This window comes from Saccostrea cucullata, unplaced genomic scaffold (genome assembly GCF_032062105.1).
Source record: "Saccostrea cucullata isolate Sc308-1 unplaced genomic scaffold, CSIRO_AGI_Scuc_v1 ctg4232, whole genome shotgun sequence".
In the NCBI taxonomy this organism is placed as follows: domain Eukaryota; kingdom Metazoa; phylum Mollusca; class Bivalvia; order Ostreida; family Ostreidae; genus Saccostrea; species Saccostrea cuccullata.
In genome coordinates, this window is record NW_026931223.1 from 793 (window position 1) to 21,383 (window position 20,591).

The 20,591-nt window shown below is 33.5% G+C and overlaps 2 protein-coding genes and 1 long non-coding RNA gene across 4 annotated transcripts; 2 read left to right on the forward strand and 1 right to left on the reverse strand.

Annotated features, from left to right (window-relative positions):
• Positions 1–483: 483 nt before the first annotated feature.
• On the reverse strand, positions 484–15,064 carry LOC134231868 (uncharacterized). Its single transcript, XR_009984645.1, has 2 exons — positions 14,927–15,064; positions 484–1,300 (listed from the first exon to the last, which is right to left on the reverse strand). It is a non-coding gene; the product is annotated as an uncharacterized LOC134231868 (long non-coding RNA).
• LOC134231865 (uncharacterized) lies at positions 7,770–10,518 on the forward strand. The gene is made up of 2 exons (XM_062713831.1): positions 7,770–7,858; positions 8,730–10,518. The coding sequence occupies exon 2, from the start codon at positions 8,755–8,757 to the stop codon at positions 10,411–10,413; it is 1,659 nt and encodes a 552-aa protein (XP_062569815.1). The 5' UTR covers positions 7,770–7,858; positions 8,730–8,754; the 3' UTR covers positions 10,414–10,518.
• A 1,703-nt stretch (positions 15,065–16,767) lies between the features above and the next one.
• Positions 16,768–19,449, forward strand: LOC134231866 (uncharacterized). 2 transcript variants are annotated; one of them, XM_062713834.1, is made up of 2 exons: positions 16,768–16,875; positions 17,708–19,449. In XM_062713834.1, exon 2 carries the CDS (start codon positions 17,733–17,735, stop codon positions 19,386–19,388), a length of 1,656 nt encoding a protein of 551 aa, XP_062569818.1. In that variant the 5' UTR covers positions 16,768–16,875; positions 17,708–17,732; the 3' UTR covers positions 19,389–19,449. The 2 variants fall into 2 exon arrangements, with proteins under 2 accessions (XP_062569818.1, XP_062569816.1); XM_062713832.1 differs by having other exon boundaries at positions 16,768–16,871.
• Positions 19,450–20,591: the final 1,142 nt, after the last annotated feature.

A 20,591-nucleotide genomic window follows, 5' to 3' on the forward strand; every position in this document is an offset into this window, starting at 1 on the left:
TCCATGCTTACTGTTGAAGAAAACTGTTTTTCTGACACATTTCCAGTCCTTTTTTTTATATATGAAATGTTTCACTGTATTTAAATGAATATTGCTGAGCTATCAGAAAATTTGATTTAAAACATTCTAAACATTGATTGACACCTCTTTTACCTTATCAATTAAGGATTTGTTGTGTTTTTTTTTTTAAATGAGAGATACTTGTTTGTATTTTTAGTCCTTTCTTAAAGATTTAGGGAAAAACTTTTAAAATGTATATGGCATGTATGCTAAGTTTTCTTCAGAAAGAGACATTTACTTATTTTCCTATAAAGGAGTAAAGACCCAATATTGCATACAGTAATAATAATGAAATGTAAAGAACAGCCTTCTAAATCAAGTAGTAAAAACACTGAGATTGTTACTGTATATAATGGATACTAGATAAAAGAAAGCAGAGATGTTTTATCTATTTAAAAAAACTAAAGATAGTCTTGTTAACAGAAACTTAGCAAACTATTTATTCTTTCAACTTCACTGTTTGGATGAAATTAAACTTTCACTTTTATATTTAAATCAATCAAAAAGTACATTTACATTCTTCCATTATCAGGAAAGAAAACATCTACATTTTATGAAGCAACATGAAAAATCACTGAAATCAATTCAAGAATTGATAGTATCTCCATGGGATTGAATTGTGTACTTTTAAAATAATTAAGTTGTTACATGTGCGTCTCTTCCCCGGCTTAACACATACATATATAACACAGTGATCTATACATATTATCACAAGGCAATGCACATTTATAAATTCTCACTTTTCAAACATGGCTTAAAAACAATATGCTATGTTAACTATGATTAAAATTAAAATTAGATTAACAAAAAGAAATTATGTCAAATCTGTATGTCCAACAATATACAAACTTAATGCACAGAATCAATAATGCACAGATTCAGTCTTTGAAGTTTCTGTGGCAAGCACTTTATCTATTTTTATCTCCCCCAGAACAAATTCCTGGGAATCAGAACTGACGGCACCAATGTCTACAGAAATCATCTGTTCTTCAGAAAGTAAAAAAGTACAGTGTGAAGTCAATAAATAGTATTTCTTTGTACAATCACCGAGGAACCTAGGTCCCCTTATGATGTCAGAAATCAAATGATATTCTTCCCTTTATATTAAAGACACAGGGAGGGTCAGATAAAGCAGTGATGGTCTCATAATGAACATCCAACACAAAACTGGGAGTTCCAGGTGGGCGTGTCACACAACTGGGGTGTCAATCAGCTGCTAAACATGTGGTGATTACATCACCTAGGGGGGGTAACTCCTGTTTTTTAATGATAATGTATATTACAATAGAAGCCAGTGATAGTCAGGCTTGGTAATTGTAGGTGTCTTTATGCTCAGGCCAGGTAATTGAAATTTCTCAGGTCAGGTAACTGTAAGTGTATATATGAAACTTTTAATACTAGGCCAAACTGTATGTCCTATACTATCTGTAAGTGTATTGTACTTGCCAGGTAACTGTAGCTGTCTTAATATTCCAGTAACTGTATGTCTATACTTAAAATGCTTAGGAAATTGTAGTGTCCTTATCTCAGGCCATGTAAAATTATACTTCTAAAACTGTACTGTCTTTTAAGGAATTTCAAGGTAAAATCATAATGAGGTAATTTCTTTTTAAATAAAAGTCTTAATACAATAGGAACTGGTATCTTTGCTCAGGCCGTGTAACTGTATCTTTAAAGGTCCAGGTAACTGTAGTCTTTATACTCAGGCCAGGTAAGAACAAAACTTATACATAATGGCATGTAAACTAATGGTTTCTTCAAAATAGGGTCTTTATACTGAGGCCAGGTGGGATACTCAGGCCATAAAGTACGTGTCTTTAGCGAGCCATCCCCCTGTAGGTGTGCCACACAGGTCAGGTAACTGTAGGTGTCCTTAGACTCAGGCCAAGTAACTGTACTGCCAAATCAGTTAACTGTAGGAAAAAATCATGAAATGTAGAGAACTGCCTATCTCAACTCAGGCCAAGGTGTCCTTATCCTCAAGGTAATACAAATACACAGGCCAGGTTTGTACCTTTATAAACACTGATAAAATAAACAGATGTCTTTTACCAGAACTGTACTCAGGCCAAGTAACTGTAGGTGTCCTGAGGCCAGGTAACAACTTCACTGTTTGGATGATATAATAGTGTCTTAGGTAACTTTTTTTAATTTTTGTGACTTTATACTCAGGCCAGGTAACTGTAGGTGTCTTTAAAAACACAGGTAACTGAAGGTATCTGTATAAAAGTAACTGTAGGTGTCCTTAAAGGTAACATCTTCTAGGTAACTGGGTGTCTTCATACTCAGCAAAACTGTAAGGTGATTGTATAAAGTTGAACTGTAGGTATTTTTTTACTCATGCCAGGTAACTGTAGGTGTTAACTGTTCTCAGGGTGGGGTGTCACTCAGGCCAGGTAACTGATAAACTTTATACTAAGGCTATTACTGTAGCTGTCTTTATGTGTGTGTGTATACTTAGGCCAGGTAACTGTTTGTCTTTTATCAGGCCTAACTGTACATTCTTTATACTCAGGCCAGAAACATGCTTTATACTCAGGCCAGGTAACTGTAAGTGTCTTTATACTAAGGCTAGGTTACTGTAGCTGTCTTTATATTCAGGCAAGTAACTGTAGGTGTCTTTATACTTAGGCCAGGTAACTGTAGGTGTCTTTATACTCAGGCCAGGTAACTGTAAGTGTCTTTATACTCAGCTCGGAAAACTGTAGGTGTCTTTATACTCAGGCCAGGTAACTGTAAGTGTCTTTATAACATGGCCAGGTAACTGTTTTGTCAAATATATGTCTTTTACCATTTAATATCTTAAAGGTCTTTAAACCAGCCAGGTAACTGTAAGTGTCTTTATACTCAGGCCAGGTAACTGTAGCTGTCTTAATACTCAGGCCAGTAACTGTAGGTGTCTTTATACTCAGGCCAGGTAACTGTAGGTGTCTTTATACTCAGGCCAGGTAACTCAGGCCAGGTAACTGTAGCTCAGGCCAGATATCTGTACGTAACTTTATACTCAGGCCAGTAACTGTAAGTGTCTTTATACTCAGGCCAGGTAACTGTAAGTGTCTTTATACTCAGGCCAGGTAACTGTAGGTGTCTTTATACTCAGGCCAGGTAACTGTAAGTGTCTTTATACTCAGGCCAGGTAACTGTAGGTGTCTTTATACTCAGGCCAGGTAACTGTAGGTGTCTTTATACTGAGGCCAAGTAACTGTAGGTGTCTTTATACTGAGGCCAGGTAACTGTAGGGGTCTTTATACTCAGGCCAGGTATCTGTAAGTGTCTTTATACTCAGATCAGGTTACGGTAAGTGTCTTTCTGTCCTTCCACTCGCTCCAGATATTCCTTTTCAATCAATATGTCTATGCATTTCTGTCATAAAAAAGACAATTGATGTTTGTTTTTAAAACATTTGACAAAGCGGAAAAACTAGATACTTATTTGGGGAAGGAGCAAAGAAAGATATCTTGTCATGAAAATTTTTGACAAAGCGAAAGTACTTAGAAAGTAATTTGGGGGATCAAGGACGTGAAATGTCATTTTTTAAACTTTAATGCTTGTAGTGTTACAAAAGTACTATAAGTCTTATATCCATACTTTAGTGATAAATATACATGAATAACTATGCAAAAGTATGAATCAGTATATAGTTTAAGAAAATAAAACCTAAGTGATCCTTCATACTTATAAAACTGTTACATTTTTTTTCAGAAACTTCTTAAACTATTTCTTTGTTTATATGAATACAAAATACATATGTTAAAATATGTTAATAAAAATCCCACAAAACTGTTGAATTAAGTGTTGAAAAAAGTATTAAGATTGATAAGACTGATTGCAGAAAGGTTGAATTCTGAACATCAAAGAAAGTTTAATATTTCCCAGTAATTTAGAGATTGGCATTTACATCATTTACCTTTAAATTTGAAGAAAGTACAGTTTTGGCTTTATTGTGCCCTAAAACGTTTATGTTCTTAAACAGTTATAAATTGGCTGTAGCAAGAGTTGAGTAGAAGAATATGATTAATCGTGAAAGAATATGGCAAGAAGGAAGACCATTCTGGGAAAAAATTGACATCATTAATTTCATTTATTTCTAAGTTTAATGCAAAAAAGCCCCAGAAAGACTTATTTCTGTTCTTATTTTCCTTTAGGGAATACATGTAGTGTCTGCCACCGTCACCCACTTCAATTTTGGATGTATTATGTAGACTGCTTTGAAAAATCGCATATCTCAAAATCTTTTTGGGCGACGGTGGCAGAGTATGTTTCCTGAAATAAAGTTCACGGATGTCTTCTGCAACTTTTTAAGAAAATATGGGAAAATGCACAAATTAATGACCTCACAATTAGCATTTATGAAGTCATATGAGAAAAACGATTTGTGTATTCTTACTGCATGGAATTCCTACAATTCAGAAAGAATGAATTTCAATTTCGTATATCACATTCATATTTTAGAATAATACAGGGCTTAATTTGTACTGTACTATTGAAACTGTACCTTGTTCTTTCCCTTAATCGGTTTCTTAATTGATTGATTGATGTTTCACGCTGAATCGGCAATATTTCAGCCACATATCAGCGAGTAATAGGTTTCTTGAAAACAGGTTGTAAATACTGTAACATGTATCGAAAGCAGCTTGTTCATATCAAAGGTGTTTCTGTAATACTGGGACAGTTCGAACACCAGTGATATGCAGTGCTTTGTCCCTTTAGGGCAGGCTTCCGACAGAAAGTTACTCCACACTGCTTCATCATCCATTTGTCTTTAGAAATATAGTGAGATCAGTGCATCCAAACATGATACGACTTCGCCTTAAAACAGAGTCTGTCAATGTTGATTCATAGGACTACTCCTTTAGTTTGTCCTATGATGGTGAAAGAGAACACATTTTCAAAGACATGCTAAGCCGTACAGTAAAACATGCATGACGCCTGTTGAAAAATATGAAGAGAAAGAGCATTGGTCGACCTCAAAAAATCCATAAAAAATGCAAATTTGAGATGAGGAAAAAACACAGACCCCCTACAATTTTAGAGGTTGGATCAGTTAAAATTCCTAAAAGGAGAAAAAAGAATCGCCTGTCACCAGCCAGAAGAACAGTTAGGAAGACGGGACGTTCCACAGTCAAATTCATTATGATTAAAAAGGCCTAATAAATCATCGATATGAAACAAGTCAGGCGAAATATGACCCAATAATAGTTTAGTTTTGTGTTCAAGGTCATTATTAGATAAAAGAATGTACAGAATAGGTTGTCGACATTAAAATTTTTTGGTTGTTGAAATCCATGATAAAATGTTCACTTTAGAAATTTCCAAATCCCTGCAAGCACCTTTTGTCACATTTCAGAAAAGATGTTATATATATATATATATATATATATATATATATATATATATATATATATATATATATATATATATATATATATATATATATATATATATATATAGATCATTTTATGGTTTAAAACCTGATTAGGTATGGTGATAGCGGATATTTGGATACATGCATAATTAGGCAGGTGATAGTGAATTTCAATACATATTTGAGGCAAGCTGACGGTGGAAAAGTGGAGGTCCATCTTGTTTGTCTTACAGTTTAGTTGTGAGTTGCCTCTTCTTGTCTATACTCAGGAAAAATATAAAATAAACGTTGCATCCTCCGTGTTGTTTTTAATTTCACAAATTGCCAATTTTTATTTTTCTTAAAGCTCTTGGAGTTTTGAGATCCAACATCTTTTAGAGCATGCAGTTGCACAAAACTTCTAAGGTTTCTCCCCCAAAAGTAGTTTATATTTCTGTAAGGATTAAGGATTGGGTCTAAGTAAGCATTTGTTTTACTAAGTAATGTATCTCTATTTGTAAGGATATTTATGAAGTGTAGGAGTCCAGTAAAGATACATGTAGAATATATCAAACTTGCCTTTTTTGACATGAACATTAAAATATCTAAATACTGAAATGTGATTCTGAAGAAAAAAATCTTTAGAAAGTGAACTGCAGATATAAGTAAGATTTCAAAATGTAGGAATAAAACCGAAGTTACAATACAGTTTAAATGATAATCCTTGCAAACAAAGACGCTGCTGTTACATGCCTTGTTGGCTGGAACCATAACATTTTGTGATTTTTTCAGTACTTTGATATGCTCCTATTTAGTGAAAACGGGAGGATGGAAAGAAAAGTTGTTTTTAAGTAAGGGTATTTCGTAATCCAGACCCACTCTTTACATTCAATGAGCAATGGACTTACTAAAGTGTTTAACAGAGCTTAACTACTGCTTACTAATAGGATTAACAAAGCCTTTTTGTTTATGTATGGAACTTTTTAGAATTCCTAGAAAGCAGATAGGAAGCAAAATATTAACAGTCTGGTACATGCATAGAAATCTACAAAAAAAACTTAACGAATGTACACCATTTAATCTTGATGTTTGGGATAGAGCTGAAGTTTTCGGTGGATGTAAAAAGGACTGTCAAACTTATACTGAAAATAAATGTATAGTTAACAAGAAGTATGTGGGCAAGCCCAGGTATCTATAAAATCTTTCCAGCTGTAACGGAAATCTGAATATGACATCAGCTGTAACATACCACTTTTTTAATTTTAATTGTTAGATCATAATTCACACACTAAATTGTAGATACGGATTTTTCGTTATTTCCCGTAAGCACACGGCATGGCGGGTGTGACCGGTCGGCAAGGGATGCTCACTCCTCCGTGGCACCTGATCCCACCTCTGACGTTTTGGTGGTCTGTGTTTACTCTGCTCCTGATTTCGTTATCTCCTTATATTTTAAGATAAACCTGGCAAACAATGGAAGGATGTGCAATATAAAATTCAATCTCAACCGAAAGTGGAGATTCATATCTCTTTGTCGAGACGGGGGCGGGGTTGAAGGACGATAGAGAACTCCATATCATACCCTATTATTTCTATATTCTAAATTTACGTCTTATTCCTTATATCTCCTTTCATTCTAAAACTAAATATCATTTGTTATGTAGAGACATTTCCATAAATAATCTGACTTGACAAAATGCCCCCCCCCCCGTTTCTAGAATTAAACGGTCCCCTAAAAACCCCTAAGAACAATAGCAATTTGTTCTATATCTTTTTCGAGTCCTTTATAAAATTGAATAGAAAAAGTTTGTAAAAAATTGATCTGAAACAAAATCCATTTTTTCTCTTTGCAATAACGCATAATCGTTTTTGAAACGGGGTGGGGTCAGCTTACTTGAAAAATTACCAAGGAGGTGGGATGGGGTATGCTCCCAACCCCATCAGTATCATTATTTTACTCAAACATACTATTCATTACTCTTATTTCACAAAAAGGGGGGCAACGGGACTTTAGGTTATGACTGCAAAAATGTTAAGTGTCCGATGGCATTACTAGAATTTCAATCAAATGTTGTTAACTAGATTTTAAGCCTCGATAGAAATCACGCAATGGAAAAATCTTCTCTTCACAAACAAATCGTATTTTTCTCATTTACATATATTGAGATGTTGCTGCTAAATTTCGCTATAATTCCATTTGAATTTCGATTATGCTTTGTATATTTCGAGATGTTGTTTGTATATATCGCAATTGTCAAACCCCTTCATACACATAGATTTGTTTTACATATAGCCTTTATTTGGCATACATATGGTTGACACAGAAATTTTGTTTGTCAGGTAACTATAACACACCTGTCACGTGACAACAAGCTACCAGGAAGAAGAAATACAAACCGAAAGTTGTACGAAAGGTTAGCTGAAATACTTCAACAGAAACACCTAAAACTATGAGTATGTATTTATTACTAGTTCATTTTAATAGTTACAACGTATATATTTCTCTCTCTCTCTCTCTCTCTCTCTCTCTCTCTCTCTCTCTCTCTCTCTCTCTCTCTCTCTCTCTCTCTCTCTCTCTCTCTTGCACCTGGTCACAAATAATCTGTACAATGAATTAAAAAAACGCGATGGTAACAATTCAGTGGACTGATACGGATATACATGTATTCCAATTAGGATTCAATTAATATTATAAATTATTAATACAGTCATTTCACGTTTTTTTATTCTTAAAGGTGGTGGAGTTTTTTACTAAATGTTTACCCAAATAATTTGCCGATATATAGTATACTACAGAAAACATTGGCTTTATAAATATGCTCGTACCCACCTCAATTAGAACGTCTGATAATCCCTTTTTTTGCTTGTCAAGAAATATTTGGAAAGAAAGATATGGAGATAACGAACAGTATACAAAATCCATAAAACAATACAATTTAAGAGCAGAGCAAACACGGACCTTCGATTGAAACATCAGAGGTGGGATCAAGTGCCATGCACAGGTATAGTTTCCATAGAAATTTTGCCCTGCGGTTTTCTAAAAAAAAAATTAAACTGGTGTAAAAGTTGAAAACTCATGCTTTCTGCAATTCATTGCAGAAAAATCTTTTTTTTTTGTATCCTTAAATATTTCTAAACATCCAAAGCAGTCCCCATAAAGATTCAAACAAAGTCCTTTGTGTGTAATTTCCTAACTGTAATTGTCAGTGTAATACTAACCTTAATTTGTAGCATTGAACTTGAAGTCTGTTACACATATTTAATTCAAAAATAAAAAAAAAATTATGTATTGCTTCTTTATTTTAATTATCCTGTTATTTTTCAGATATAATTACAATGTAGGAAAAGAAATGGCCACTGCCACCAGCCAGGCACAGGAACTCATAACCTGTGACCTTTGTGTCAAACCTGTCCAGCAATTCTGTAACAGCTGCCAAGTCGGTCTGTGTGAAGACTGCATCAACAAACATGTCAAGAGCCTCAAGTCCATGAAGCATGACATTGTTCCTTTCACAAAGCGTACAGTACAGCTTGTGTTCCCTCAGTGTACATCTCATTCCCACCAGAGATGTGAGGCCCACTGTCAACAGTGTGATGTCCCGGTCTGCATCAAATGTCTCACTGGTCAACATAAAGGTCATGTTTTCGAGGACATGGATAAAATCATAGCTATGAAGAGAGAAAAAATTAAACAAGAAACTGGAGAAATTGAGGGCATTATCCTGAAGACCACAAGACAGGATTCAGACACTGAAAACAAAATTTCCCAATCCATGGCCCATTATACAGATTTACAGAAACAGACCAATGATCATAGAAAACAATGGCACCTAGAGGTGGACAACATCTTTAACAAAATGGAATCCCTGATCCAGTCACTCAGAGATCATCATATTACAACTCTAAAATCATGCCAGTCCAAACTCAGAAGTCAGAATTCCAGTATGATCCAAACTGTTCAAGAAAACAAAGAAATTCTGAAGTCCAACAAAGTGTCTGATGTCAACAACTACCAATCCAAACTGAAGGAATACAGGAACATTCCACAAATACCTGATTTACCATTGCCCTCTCTTCAAACAAACACAGTCCAAGGGAGAGAACTCAGCATAGAATTAGGAGAATACAAGGCTACACTGACACAGACATCACTATCCAGTCTGACAGATGAAGTCTCCTTTTTATCTGTTAAGGAATTATTAGAAGAAGCCAAAGTGATTGCAAACATTCCAACAAATGTTAAAAATCTTGGTAGAGTGGCCTGTATAGGATCAGATAAAGCTTGGATTAGTGGCCAGGACAAAAAGGTAACCTGTCTGGACATACATGGAGCTGTACAAGACACTGTCACCAGTACATGTGACCTCTTCCCTGATGACATTACAGTGACCAGACAGGGAGAACTGATATACAGTGATGCTTACAATAGAACTGTGAACATTGTCAGAGATGGGAAGACAGAGACACTGATCACCACACCAAGGGGCTGGCATCCAGATGGACTGTGCTGTACCAGGTCAGGGGACATCCTAGTTAGTATGTGTACTACTGATAAAAGTCATCGTAAAATAGTCCGTTATCAGGGACAGAGAGTGACACAGGAAATAGATAAAGATGAACATGGGGATCCAATCTATCAAGGAGGAAAATATGCAGTGTATGTGGTGGAGAACAACAATGGAGACATAGTGGCCTCTGATTGTAATGCTGACACAGTGGTAGTGGTGGACAGGACAGGAAAAGTCAGATTCAGATACAACGACAAATCTCCAGGGCGAAAGGAATCGTTCTGTCCTGGTCAAATAGTGACAGACTCCATGGGTCACATCATTGTGGCTGATCAGTTCAATGACTGTCTACACATCCTAGATCAGAATGGACAGTTCCTGAGATGTGTGGATAATTGTGGACTAGAGGATCCTTATGGACTGAGTGTGGACAGTGAGGGGAGGTTGTGGGTAGGGTTGTATCATTCAGGGGAAGTGAAAGTCATCCAGTACATGAAATAAACATCAAACATTCACATGTTAGGAATTGTTTATAGCCTGCATTTATCAAACAAATTAAAATTACAATTTTCAAATAACTTTTATCTTTTGTATCAACTCAGGATCTTTCAGTATGAAATTACCTGTACAAAAAAATTATAATTCTTTCTATGTTTGTGATAAAATTGACACATGTACTTGAGTAAAGAATCAAATACATGTATATTCATTGAAGTACCGGTATTTAAGGAGGCTTTAGAATTTGTTGTTAAGTTTATTTAATTGAAAAAAGAGGCCTATTGGTGACAGAGCTCATCTGCACAAATAAAGAACAAATCAGTTCAGTGTTGAAAAGTGTACAGAGTAGAGGGTAAGTGAGGCTTGAATTTTTAACTACCTGAGGATGCTTTCATATCAGTATAACCAATGGCTCTAATATTCAGCAGAATTTTAAGATTTTTTCCTATATATATTCCTATGAACAAAATCCAATCTTCCATGAATATTTGTGCTTTTACAGTATATATTCCTATATAAATCTTTGATCCCCAATAATGGCCCCATCCTAGTAACCCCCAGGAGGTCATGATTTGAACAAACATTTATCTTCACTACCTCAGGATGCTTCATTTTTTAAAATGACTTATGCCTTTGCTAATCCTGAGAAAAAATATTTTTCCCTATACATATTTCATTACATGTATGTAATACTTTGATCCCCATTGTGACCCCACCCTACCCCTGGGGATCATTGTGCATTAATTGAGATAAGATGAAGAAGCCAACAGTTTATTGACATCATTCTATAATGCAATTTAATATCTGTGACATTCTAAATCAAATTAATCAGTCCTTTCACAATCAGAACATAAAAATATTGTAACAGATCAATCAAGTGTGATACTGTCTATGAAATATAAATCTGTATTTATCAAAATCAAGTGTGATACTGTCTATGAAATATAAATCTGTATTTATCAAAAAAGGTCTATTTCAAATTTTAACAGTTAGGTCTTAAACAGAAAAAAAATCTCATTATAACACAGATAGAAAGAGATACTTTTTAAGCGTGTATCAAAATCAAAGTTCACTATTTATTTTTAATACTCATGCTTACTGATCAAGAAACCTGTTTTTCTGACACATTACCAGTCCTTTCATTATATATGAAACGTTAAAATAAAAAAAGCTATCTCCTGTTTGCCCAATACTGAATATTCAAGCTGAGCTACATCAGAAAATTTGATTTAAAACATTCTAAATATCTGATACACCTCTTTTATTCCAAAAATTCTTTTCATCAATTAAGGATTTTTTTTTTCATATATGAAAGATACTTTGTTGTTAAAGTCCTTTGCTAAAGGGTTAGGGGAAAAAAACTTTTAAAACGTTAATGGCATGTATGCTGTTTTCTTCTGGGACATTACCTTATTTTACTTACAAAGGAGTGAAGACCCAATAGAATTTGTACAGCTAATAATAATGAAATGTAAAGAACAGCCTTAACTTGTTACCAAGTAGTAAAAAACTGAGCTTGTTACTGTTTATAAAATGTTGATCACCCATTTTGACCCCACACTACCCTTGGTGTGATGGATTTGAAAAAAATCTCAAGATGTCTAATACCATGTAAATTTACAATTCCTTAAAAAAATCTCTTTTGTGGTTACTTAAATAAGCCAAGTCTTGCATTGAAAAATGGAACAGATGGTAATTTTTTTTTCTGATAAAAATACTAAACTGCTGTAAACCTCTATCATTTCGAAGAAAAATATTGATTAAAAAAAAAAAGGAAAAGGAATACAAGTTTAAAATTAATTTCATTTTGTTTCCAAATATTTGTTGAAAAATTCTCCTTTTCCTCTCTCATAATATCAGGATATTTTATTGATTCATTCTGTATTTTTCACTATACATTACACGTAACTGATAACATAATAGATACCCCCCCCCCCCAACACACACACACACACAAACTGAAATACAAAATACCTTATCATTCATCAATAATGTGTATTTATTTTAAGAGAGAGCCAAAGTTGATTGACATCATTCTTATAATACAAGTTAATATCTTTGAATTCTAAATCAAATTAATTTCACCTCCCCTCACAATCAGCATAAAAAATTCTAACAGAAATGAAAACAGTGACACTGTCTATTAAATAGAGAGAAAAATTCTGCCCTGAAAAAGCAGAAAAAAAGATTTTTTTTTGTTCATTGTCCAAAATCCTTAAACACTCCCATTTACCCTACTTTAACCATTGGCGTCGGCAGCAAATTGTAATTTGTAATTGAAATATTTAATATTTTTTATTCCTTCAAAAAGAAAAAAAAATGACAGGCAAAAAAGGAAATAAATATCTGCAACAGAAAATCCATTTCAAGTATTGGGTGATTAGTTTATCGCATTTTTTTCCAAACAACAAGTTTCCACACTTTCTACATTTATTTGTTACTGAATAAAACATGTGTGAAAGTGGTCTATAAAGGGGGCTTTAAAAACAATCAAGTATGATCTGTATATATTCTATCTTTGGATAAAAAGTGTGATACTGTCTATGAAATATAAATCTGTACTTATAAAAGTTAACTGCAATACAACATGAAATATAAATGGGGAAGGGGCTTATTTACGCCCCAATATATAAGTCATCTTTCAAATTTTAACAGGTCTTACATGTACATCAGAAAAAAATCTCACTATAAAAGATTTACACACAGATAGCTTTAAAGCATTTTCAGAGATCACTTTGTTTTAAAAATAATCATGTAACTTTCAAGAAACCTGTTAATTTTGCAAAAAGAATAGTTTAAGAGAAAGAGATCATAACCTAACATTTATTTTTTCCTTTATCAAAGTGTTTAATCAATCAAGTCTAGAAATATACAGCGTTTAAAAGCAAACTTTAATCTTGTAGAACAGCCATTTCTTGTTCCTGTGAAAAACCCTGTACGCGTTGATAATGGATACTAGATAGCCCTCCCCCTCTTTCTTGCAAAGATAAATATTAAAATTTGGGTTTAAAAAAAATTAAGAAAGCCTTGTTAGCAGATACTTAGCAAGGTGTGTATTCCATCAACTTCACTGTTTTGAAATAAACTATACTTTCACTTTTTCATTTTAAATTCATCGGAAAAAAACATATATATTTTATCCAGCAACATGAAAATTCACTGAAATCAACTCAAGAATTGAGAGTTTTTCCATGGGATTGAATTGTGTACTTTTAAAATAATTAAGTTGTTTTGAACTTTGATTAAATCTTCCCTGTTAATCACACATCAAATATAATTTACAAGTTTGAGATAAAGAGGTTTTACAAGGCAATGCAATTATATAATTATATATTTTCAAACATGGCTTAAAAACAAATTGCTATTTAAGAATGATTAAAATAAAAATTAGAGAGAGAGAGAGAGAGAGAGTAATTATATTTCACACATCTTATTCCAAAAAAAAACAAATTTTAATGCACAGAATTTTATACATCAAAAAGAATTATATAAGGGTAAGCAACTTATATGTTTTTATTAAAAAAATCAGATACAATAAAAGGTTAAAAACAATTTGTAGGCTTTTGGAAATTTAACCAGATGCTTTTTTAACATCGTTAGAGATTTTCTCATACCTCGAAATTAAAACGATCTAGTACTTGTAAATAATAAAACATGATTACACAATTAAAATAGCAGAATCCAGGTCATATTGCTTGAAAGCGTACTTAAAACTAATTGAGGGGAATGTATTGATATAATTTTGCAATTCTATTTGCATTGAAATTAGATTTTCTGTTCTTTTCGACAAATTTTAAATCAACAAAAATGAATTTACAAAAAAAATTGCAGGAAAGAAATGCACATTTTATGAAGCAACATGAAAAACCACCAAAATCAAATGGGTTTGAATTGTGTACTTTTAAAATAATCAAGTTGTTACATGTGCGTTTCTTCCCTGGCTTCATACATACAAATATAACACAGTGATCTATACATATTATCACAAGGCAATGCACATTATAAATTCTCACTTTTCAAACATGGCTTAAAAACAATATGCTATGTTAACTATGATTAAAATAAAAATTAGATTAACAAAAAGAAATTATGTCAAATCTGTATGTCCAACAATATACAAACTTAATGCACAGAATCAATAATGCACAGATTCAGTCTTTCAGTTTCTGTGGCATGCACTTTTCTATTTTCATCTCCCCCAGAACTAATTTCTGGGGGTCAGAACTGACGGCACCAAAGTCTACAGAAATCATCTGTTCTTCAGAAAGTAAAAAAGTACAGCGTGAAGTCAATAAATAGTATTTCTTTGTACAATTGCTCACCAAGGAACCTAGGTCCCCTCTGATGTCAGAAATCAAATGATATTCCTCCCTCTGTATTAAAGACACAGGGAGGGTCAGATAAAGCAGTGATGATCTCATAACGAACATCCAACACAAAACTGGGAGTTCCAGGTGGGCGTGTCACACAGCTGGGGTATCAATCAGCTGATATAAACATGTGGTGATTACATCACCTAGGGGCGGTAACTCCTGTTTTGTATTAATATTGTACATTAAGATAGAAGCCAGTGATACTCAGGCCAGGTAACTGTAGGTGTCCTTCTGTCCTTCCACTCGCTCCAGATATTCCTTCTCAATCAGTATGTCTATGCATTTCTGTCATAAAAAAGACAAATTATGTTAGCACTTAAAATATTTGTATCTAGCCATGAAAATTGACAGAAGATCAAAAGACCTAAATAGTAATTTGGAGAAAGGAGCAAAGTGGTCTTAGTTTAAATCATAGGTATTCTTTGTTTGAAATAAGAATTATTTTTACCTTTGAAATATTTGGTTATACATTCCTTGTCTTTGCTTGTCAAATATTTTTCATTGAGAGATTTGTTTACATATCTGTAATTTTATTAGAAATAAAGATACTTCTATTATATAAAGAAAAAACAAAATGTAAACATGTCCAACAAAATCTCTTAAGAAAGAGGTGTCCTTTAAACAAACGTTTTAAAAAAAAAATCATGACAATATCTTGTAAACTTTGAATGTAGATTTTTTAAAACATTATACACCCCGCTTGTGGGAGTGGTAGGGTATATGGTGATCAGGGTGTCCGTCTGTCTGTCCGTACGTCCTTCGGTCCGTCTCTCTGTACTTTCGTCCATCCGTTACGCTTTGGGGTACTCATCTCTTATCCGTAAATCCTCTCATATCACTAAATGAAATTTAATGGGACTTTCACAGAATATTTAATACGTAGTACCATTGTGCACCTCCTATTTTACTTTTGATCTGACAGTTATTTCAGGCTTACTAGAGCAAAACATTTATAATCATGCCATTATAATCATATAAAAGACGTGGGATATTATTTAGTGAGCTCAGTGCTCACACTTTCAATTTGTTTCCTAGTGCCTGAGCGAATTGTAAGGAATATTTCTTCATATCCCATATATTTAAAACATAGAAAATTTGCTTTTACAGATAAGCTTACAGTGATGAAACATAAATTGTGTTTTTTTGATTAATTTTTATTCCTTTGAAAACACCTTTTATTTACAGATCTGATGTTTCGGGGGTTTAGGATAATGCAGCTCTGCCTTTGAATTTGTGAGTCTCTCGGTGTCGATTAATTGAATTTCAGTAGGTACTTGATTTCATTACCTGCCAATCAGGTGAACCTGGAGGACAGAAAGGTAGTACAATAATCCCAAGGTTGTTGTCATTAAAGGAACTAAACTGCCATACTTCAGGGGGAAAGAAAATCTAAAACCTTTTATTGAGATAAGTATGTATTTATTACTTGATAACTTAAAAGTAACAGCTTTTTATTGGAAAAATGTCATCGCCCCTTCTCTTACGTCAATGTGAAACATGAGATTCGCTTATAATTATTTTTCTAAGCATTGTTCTTAATTTTAACAAATTTAAATTAAAGATCTTTCGATATATGTATTGGAATATATACAATTATTTTTTATTGGCACAAACAAAATTACAAATTGATTCAAAATCATAAACAATTATCTTGCAATAATCAGTTTTCATGTTAAAAAAGATTTTAATTTGAAAACGAGATATTATATGTGAAAACGACAAATTATCTTGTGAAAATCAAAGGATTTGCTGCATTTTATTTGAATGCAATACGCGGATATTATCATCTCATTAATATATATTGAGATGTTGCTGCTAAAATTCGCTATAATCGATTCCATTGGAATTTCGAATATGCTTTATATATTTCGAGTGTTGTTTTTATATTTCGCAAACCCCTTTATAGACATATAGTTTTGTTTTACAGATAGCCTTTATTTTGCATACATATGGATGACACAGAAATTTTGTTTTTCAGGTAATTATAAAACACCTGTCACGTGACAAGCTACCAGGAAGAAGAAATACAAACCGAAAGTTGTACGAAAAGATAGCTGAATACTTCAACAGAAACTTCTAAACCTATAAGTATGTATTTTCATTTTTAACTACTTCTTTGTAATGGTTACAACGTATATATTTCTTTTTTTCCTCCCTCTCTCTCTCTCTCTCTCTCTCTCTCTCTCTCTCTCTCTCTCTCTCTCTCTCTCTCTCTCTCTCTCTCTCTCTCTCTCTCTCTCTCTCTCTCTCTCGCACACTTCACCTGATCACAAATACCATCTGTTTATGGAATGAAAAAACACTGTTTTAACAATTTGTCACGATACAGATATTCAAAATAATTTTTAAAATAATAATAATTCCAATATTTTTCAATTGTTAAATGCTGGTAAATTTTTTTTACAGTTTTAGCTTTCCCCCCCAATAATTTGCCTATATATGTACAAAAGAACTTGTTGGCTTTATAAATATGAAAATATTAGAACATCATAATCCCTCTTTTTTGCTTGTCAATGAAATATTTACAACGAAAGACATGGAGATTGTTTATATTAAATATCAAAGTCACATAAAACAATACAAATTAGGAAAGTATTAATTGAAGTCTGAAACATTACATGAGATCTCAATGAACTAGGTATGGTTTCCATAGGAACCGATTATTTGAAAATAATTCTTTTAAAAGCCAAAAAATTTTTTGAAATTTGCAGAAAATCATACACAATCATTTTTTTTTGTAATAAATACAGGATAATACTAGTATGCAGTCTATTAATGATTGTCTTTTGTGTTATTAGAACTGTAATTCTCAGTGTAGTACTAATTACTAAACTTAATTTGTAGCATTGAACTTAAAGTCTGTTACACATATTTACAAAATTTATGAATTGCTTTTTTATTTTAATTATCTTGATATTTTTCAGATATAACTACAATGTAGGAAAAGAAATGGCCACTGCCACCAGCCAGGCACAGGAACTCATAACCTGTGAACTTTGTGCCAAACATATCCAGCAATTCTGTAACAATTGCCAAGTCGGTCTGTGTGAAGACTGCATCAACAAACATGTCAAGAGCCTCAAGTCCATGAAGCATGACATTGTTCCTTTCACCAAGCGTACAGTACAGCTTGTGTTCCCTCAGTGTACATCTCATTCCCACCAGAGATGTGAGGCCCACTGTCAACAGTGTGATGTCCCGGTCTGCATCAAATGTCTCACTGGTCAACATAAAGGTCATGTTTTCGAGGACATGGATAAAATTATAGCTATGAAGAGAGAAAAAATTAAACAAGAAACTGGACAAGTTGAAGGCATTATCCTGAAGACCACAATGCAGGACGTGGACACAGAAAACAAAATTTCCCAATCCATGGCCCATTATGAAGATTTAAAGAAAAAGACCAGAGATAACAGAAATCAATGGCACCTAGAGGTGGACAAAATCTTCAACAAAATGGAATCCCTGATCCAGTCACTCAGAGATCATCATATTACAATTCTACAATTATGCCAGTCCAAACTCAGAAATCAGAATTCCAGTATGATCCCAACTTTTCAAAAAAACAAAGAAATTCTGAAGTCCAACAAAGTGTCTGATGTCAACAACTACCAATCCAAACTAAGGAAATACAGAAACATTCCACAAATACCTGATTTACCATTGCCCTCCCTTCACACAAACACAGTCCAAGGGAGAGAACTCAGTATAGAATTAGGAGAATACAAGGCTACACTAACACAGAAATCACTATCCAGTCTGACAGATGAAGTCTCCTTTTTAACTGCTAAAGAATTATTAGAAGAAGCCAAAGTGATTGCAAACATTCCAACAAATGTTAAAAAATTACAGAGAGTGGCCTATGTAGGATCAGATAAAGCTTGGGTTAATGAAAACAAAATCATAACCTGTGTGGACATATATGGAGTTGTACAAGACACTGTCACCAGTACATGTCGGAAAGTCCCTAATGACATTACGGTGACCAGAGAGGGAGAACTGATATACAGCAATTATAGCCATAGAACTGTGAACATTGTCAGAGATGGGAAGACAGAGACACTGATCACCACACCAAGGGGCTGGCGTCCAGAGAGACTGTGCTGTACCAGGTCAGGGGATATCCTAATTAGTATGTATACTACTGGTGGCAGTCATTATAAAATATTTCGTTATCAGGGACAGAAAGTGACACGGGAAATAGATAAAGATGAACATGGTAATCCAATCTATCAAGGAGGAAAAGATCCAGTGTTTGTCGTGGAGAACAACAATGGAGACATAGTGGCCTCTGATCTTAATGCTAGAGCAGTGGTAGTGGTGGACAGGACAGGAAAAGTCAGATTCAGATACAACGACAAACCTCCAGATGGAAAGGAACTATTTGCTCCTGGTCAAATAGTGACAGACTCCATGGGTCACATCATTGTGCCAGATCAATTCAACAACTGTCTACACATCCTAGATCAGAATGGACAGTTCCTGAGATGTGTAGATAATTGTGGACTAGGGCTTCCTAGTGGACTGAGTGTGGACAGTGAGGGGAGGTTGTGGGTAGGATTGTATAATTCAAGGGAAGTGAAAGTCATCGAGTATATGAAATAAACAGCAAACATTCACATCTTATGAATTGTTTTAGCATGCATTTATCCAACAAATAAAAATTACAATTTTCAAAATAATTTTATCTTTTGTATCAACTCAGGATCTTTAAATTTATATATGTATCAAATATGGCTGTACAAAAAAATTATTCTTTCTATATTAAAAAAAAAATGAGATAAAATTGACACATGTACTTGAATAACGAAGGAATCAAATACATGTATACTCATTGAAGTGCCGGTATTTAAGGAGGTTAGATCCTGCAATCAAACTTCAGAATTTTTTAAGTTTATTAAATCAACAAGAAACTAAAGGCCAGTTGGCAACAGAGCTCGTCTGCACAAAAAAAGAACAAATCAGTTCAGTGTTGAAAAGTGTACAGAGGAGAGAGGAAGAGAGGCTTGAATTTCTAGCTACCAGGATGTTTTCATATCAGCATAACTGTCTTTGTTATTCAGCAGAATTTTAAGATTTTTTCCTGTATATATATTTTAATGAAATCCAAACTCCCCATAAATATTTGTTCATTTACAGTATATTCCTATATAAATCTTTGATCCCCTATAATGGCCCCATATACTAACCCCCAGGAGGTTGTGATTTGAACAATCGTTTATCTTCACTACCTCAGGATGTTTCACTTTCTAAAACTACTAAGGTCTTTGCTAATCCTCTGAAAAAGTATTTTCCCTATAAATACATGTATTTCATCACATGTATGTCATACTTTGATCCCCATTGTGACCCCACCCTACCCCTGGAGATCATTGTAAATTAATCTGAGATCCAAAGGATTCTTATCAATAGAAAAAACAGTTTATTGCTACATCATTTTTAATGCAATTTAATATCTGTGACATTCTAAATCAAATTAATCAATCCTTTCAAAATCAGAACATAAAAATATTGAAACAGATCAATCAAGTGTGACACTGTCTATAAATATTGTAACAGATCAATCATGTGTCATATGAAATATAGATCTGTATTTATTGAATAAAAGTCGATTTAAAATTTTAACAGTTGGGTCTTAAACAGAAAAAATGTCATTATAACACAGATAGAAAGAGATACTTTTAAGCGTGCATGAATCAAAAGTACATAGCTAAATTACTTTTAAAATCATGTTTTCTGACCAATGAACCTGTGTTAGGGTAATGTACACATTTTAAGTCCTTATTATACAAGAAACGTTTAATTTAA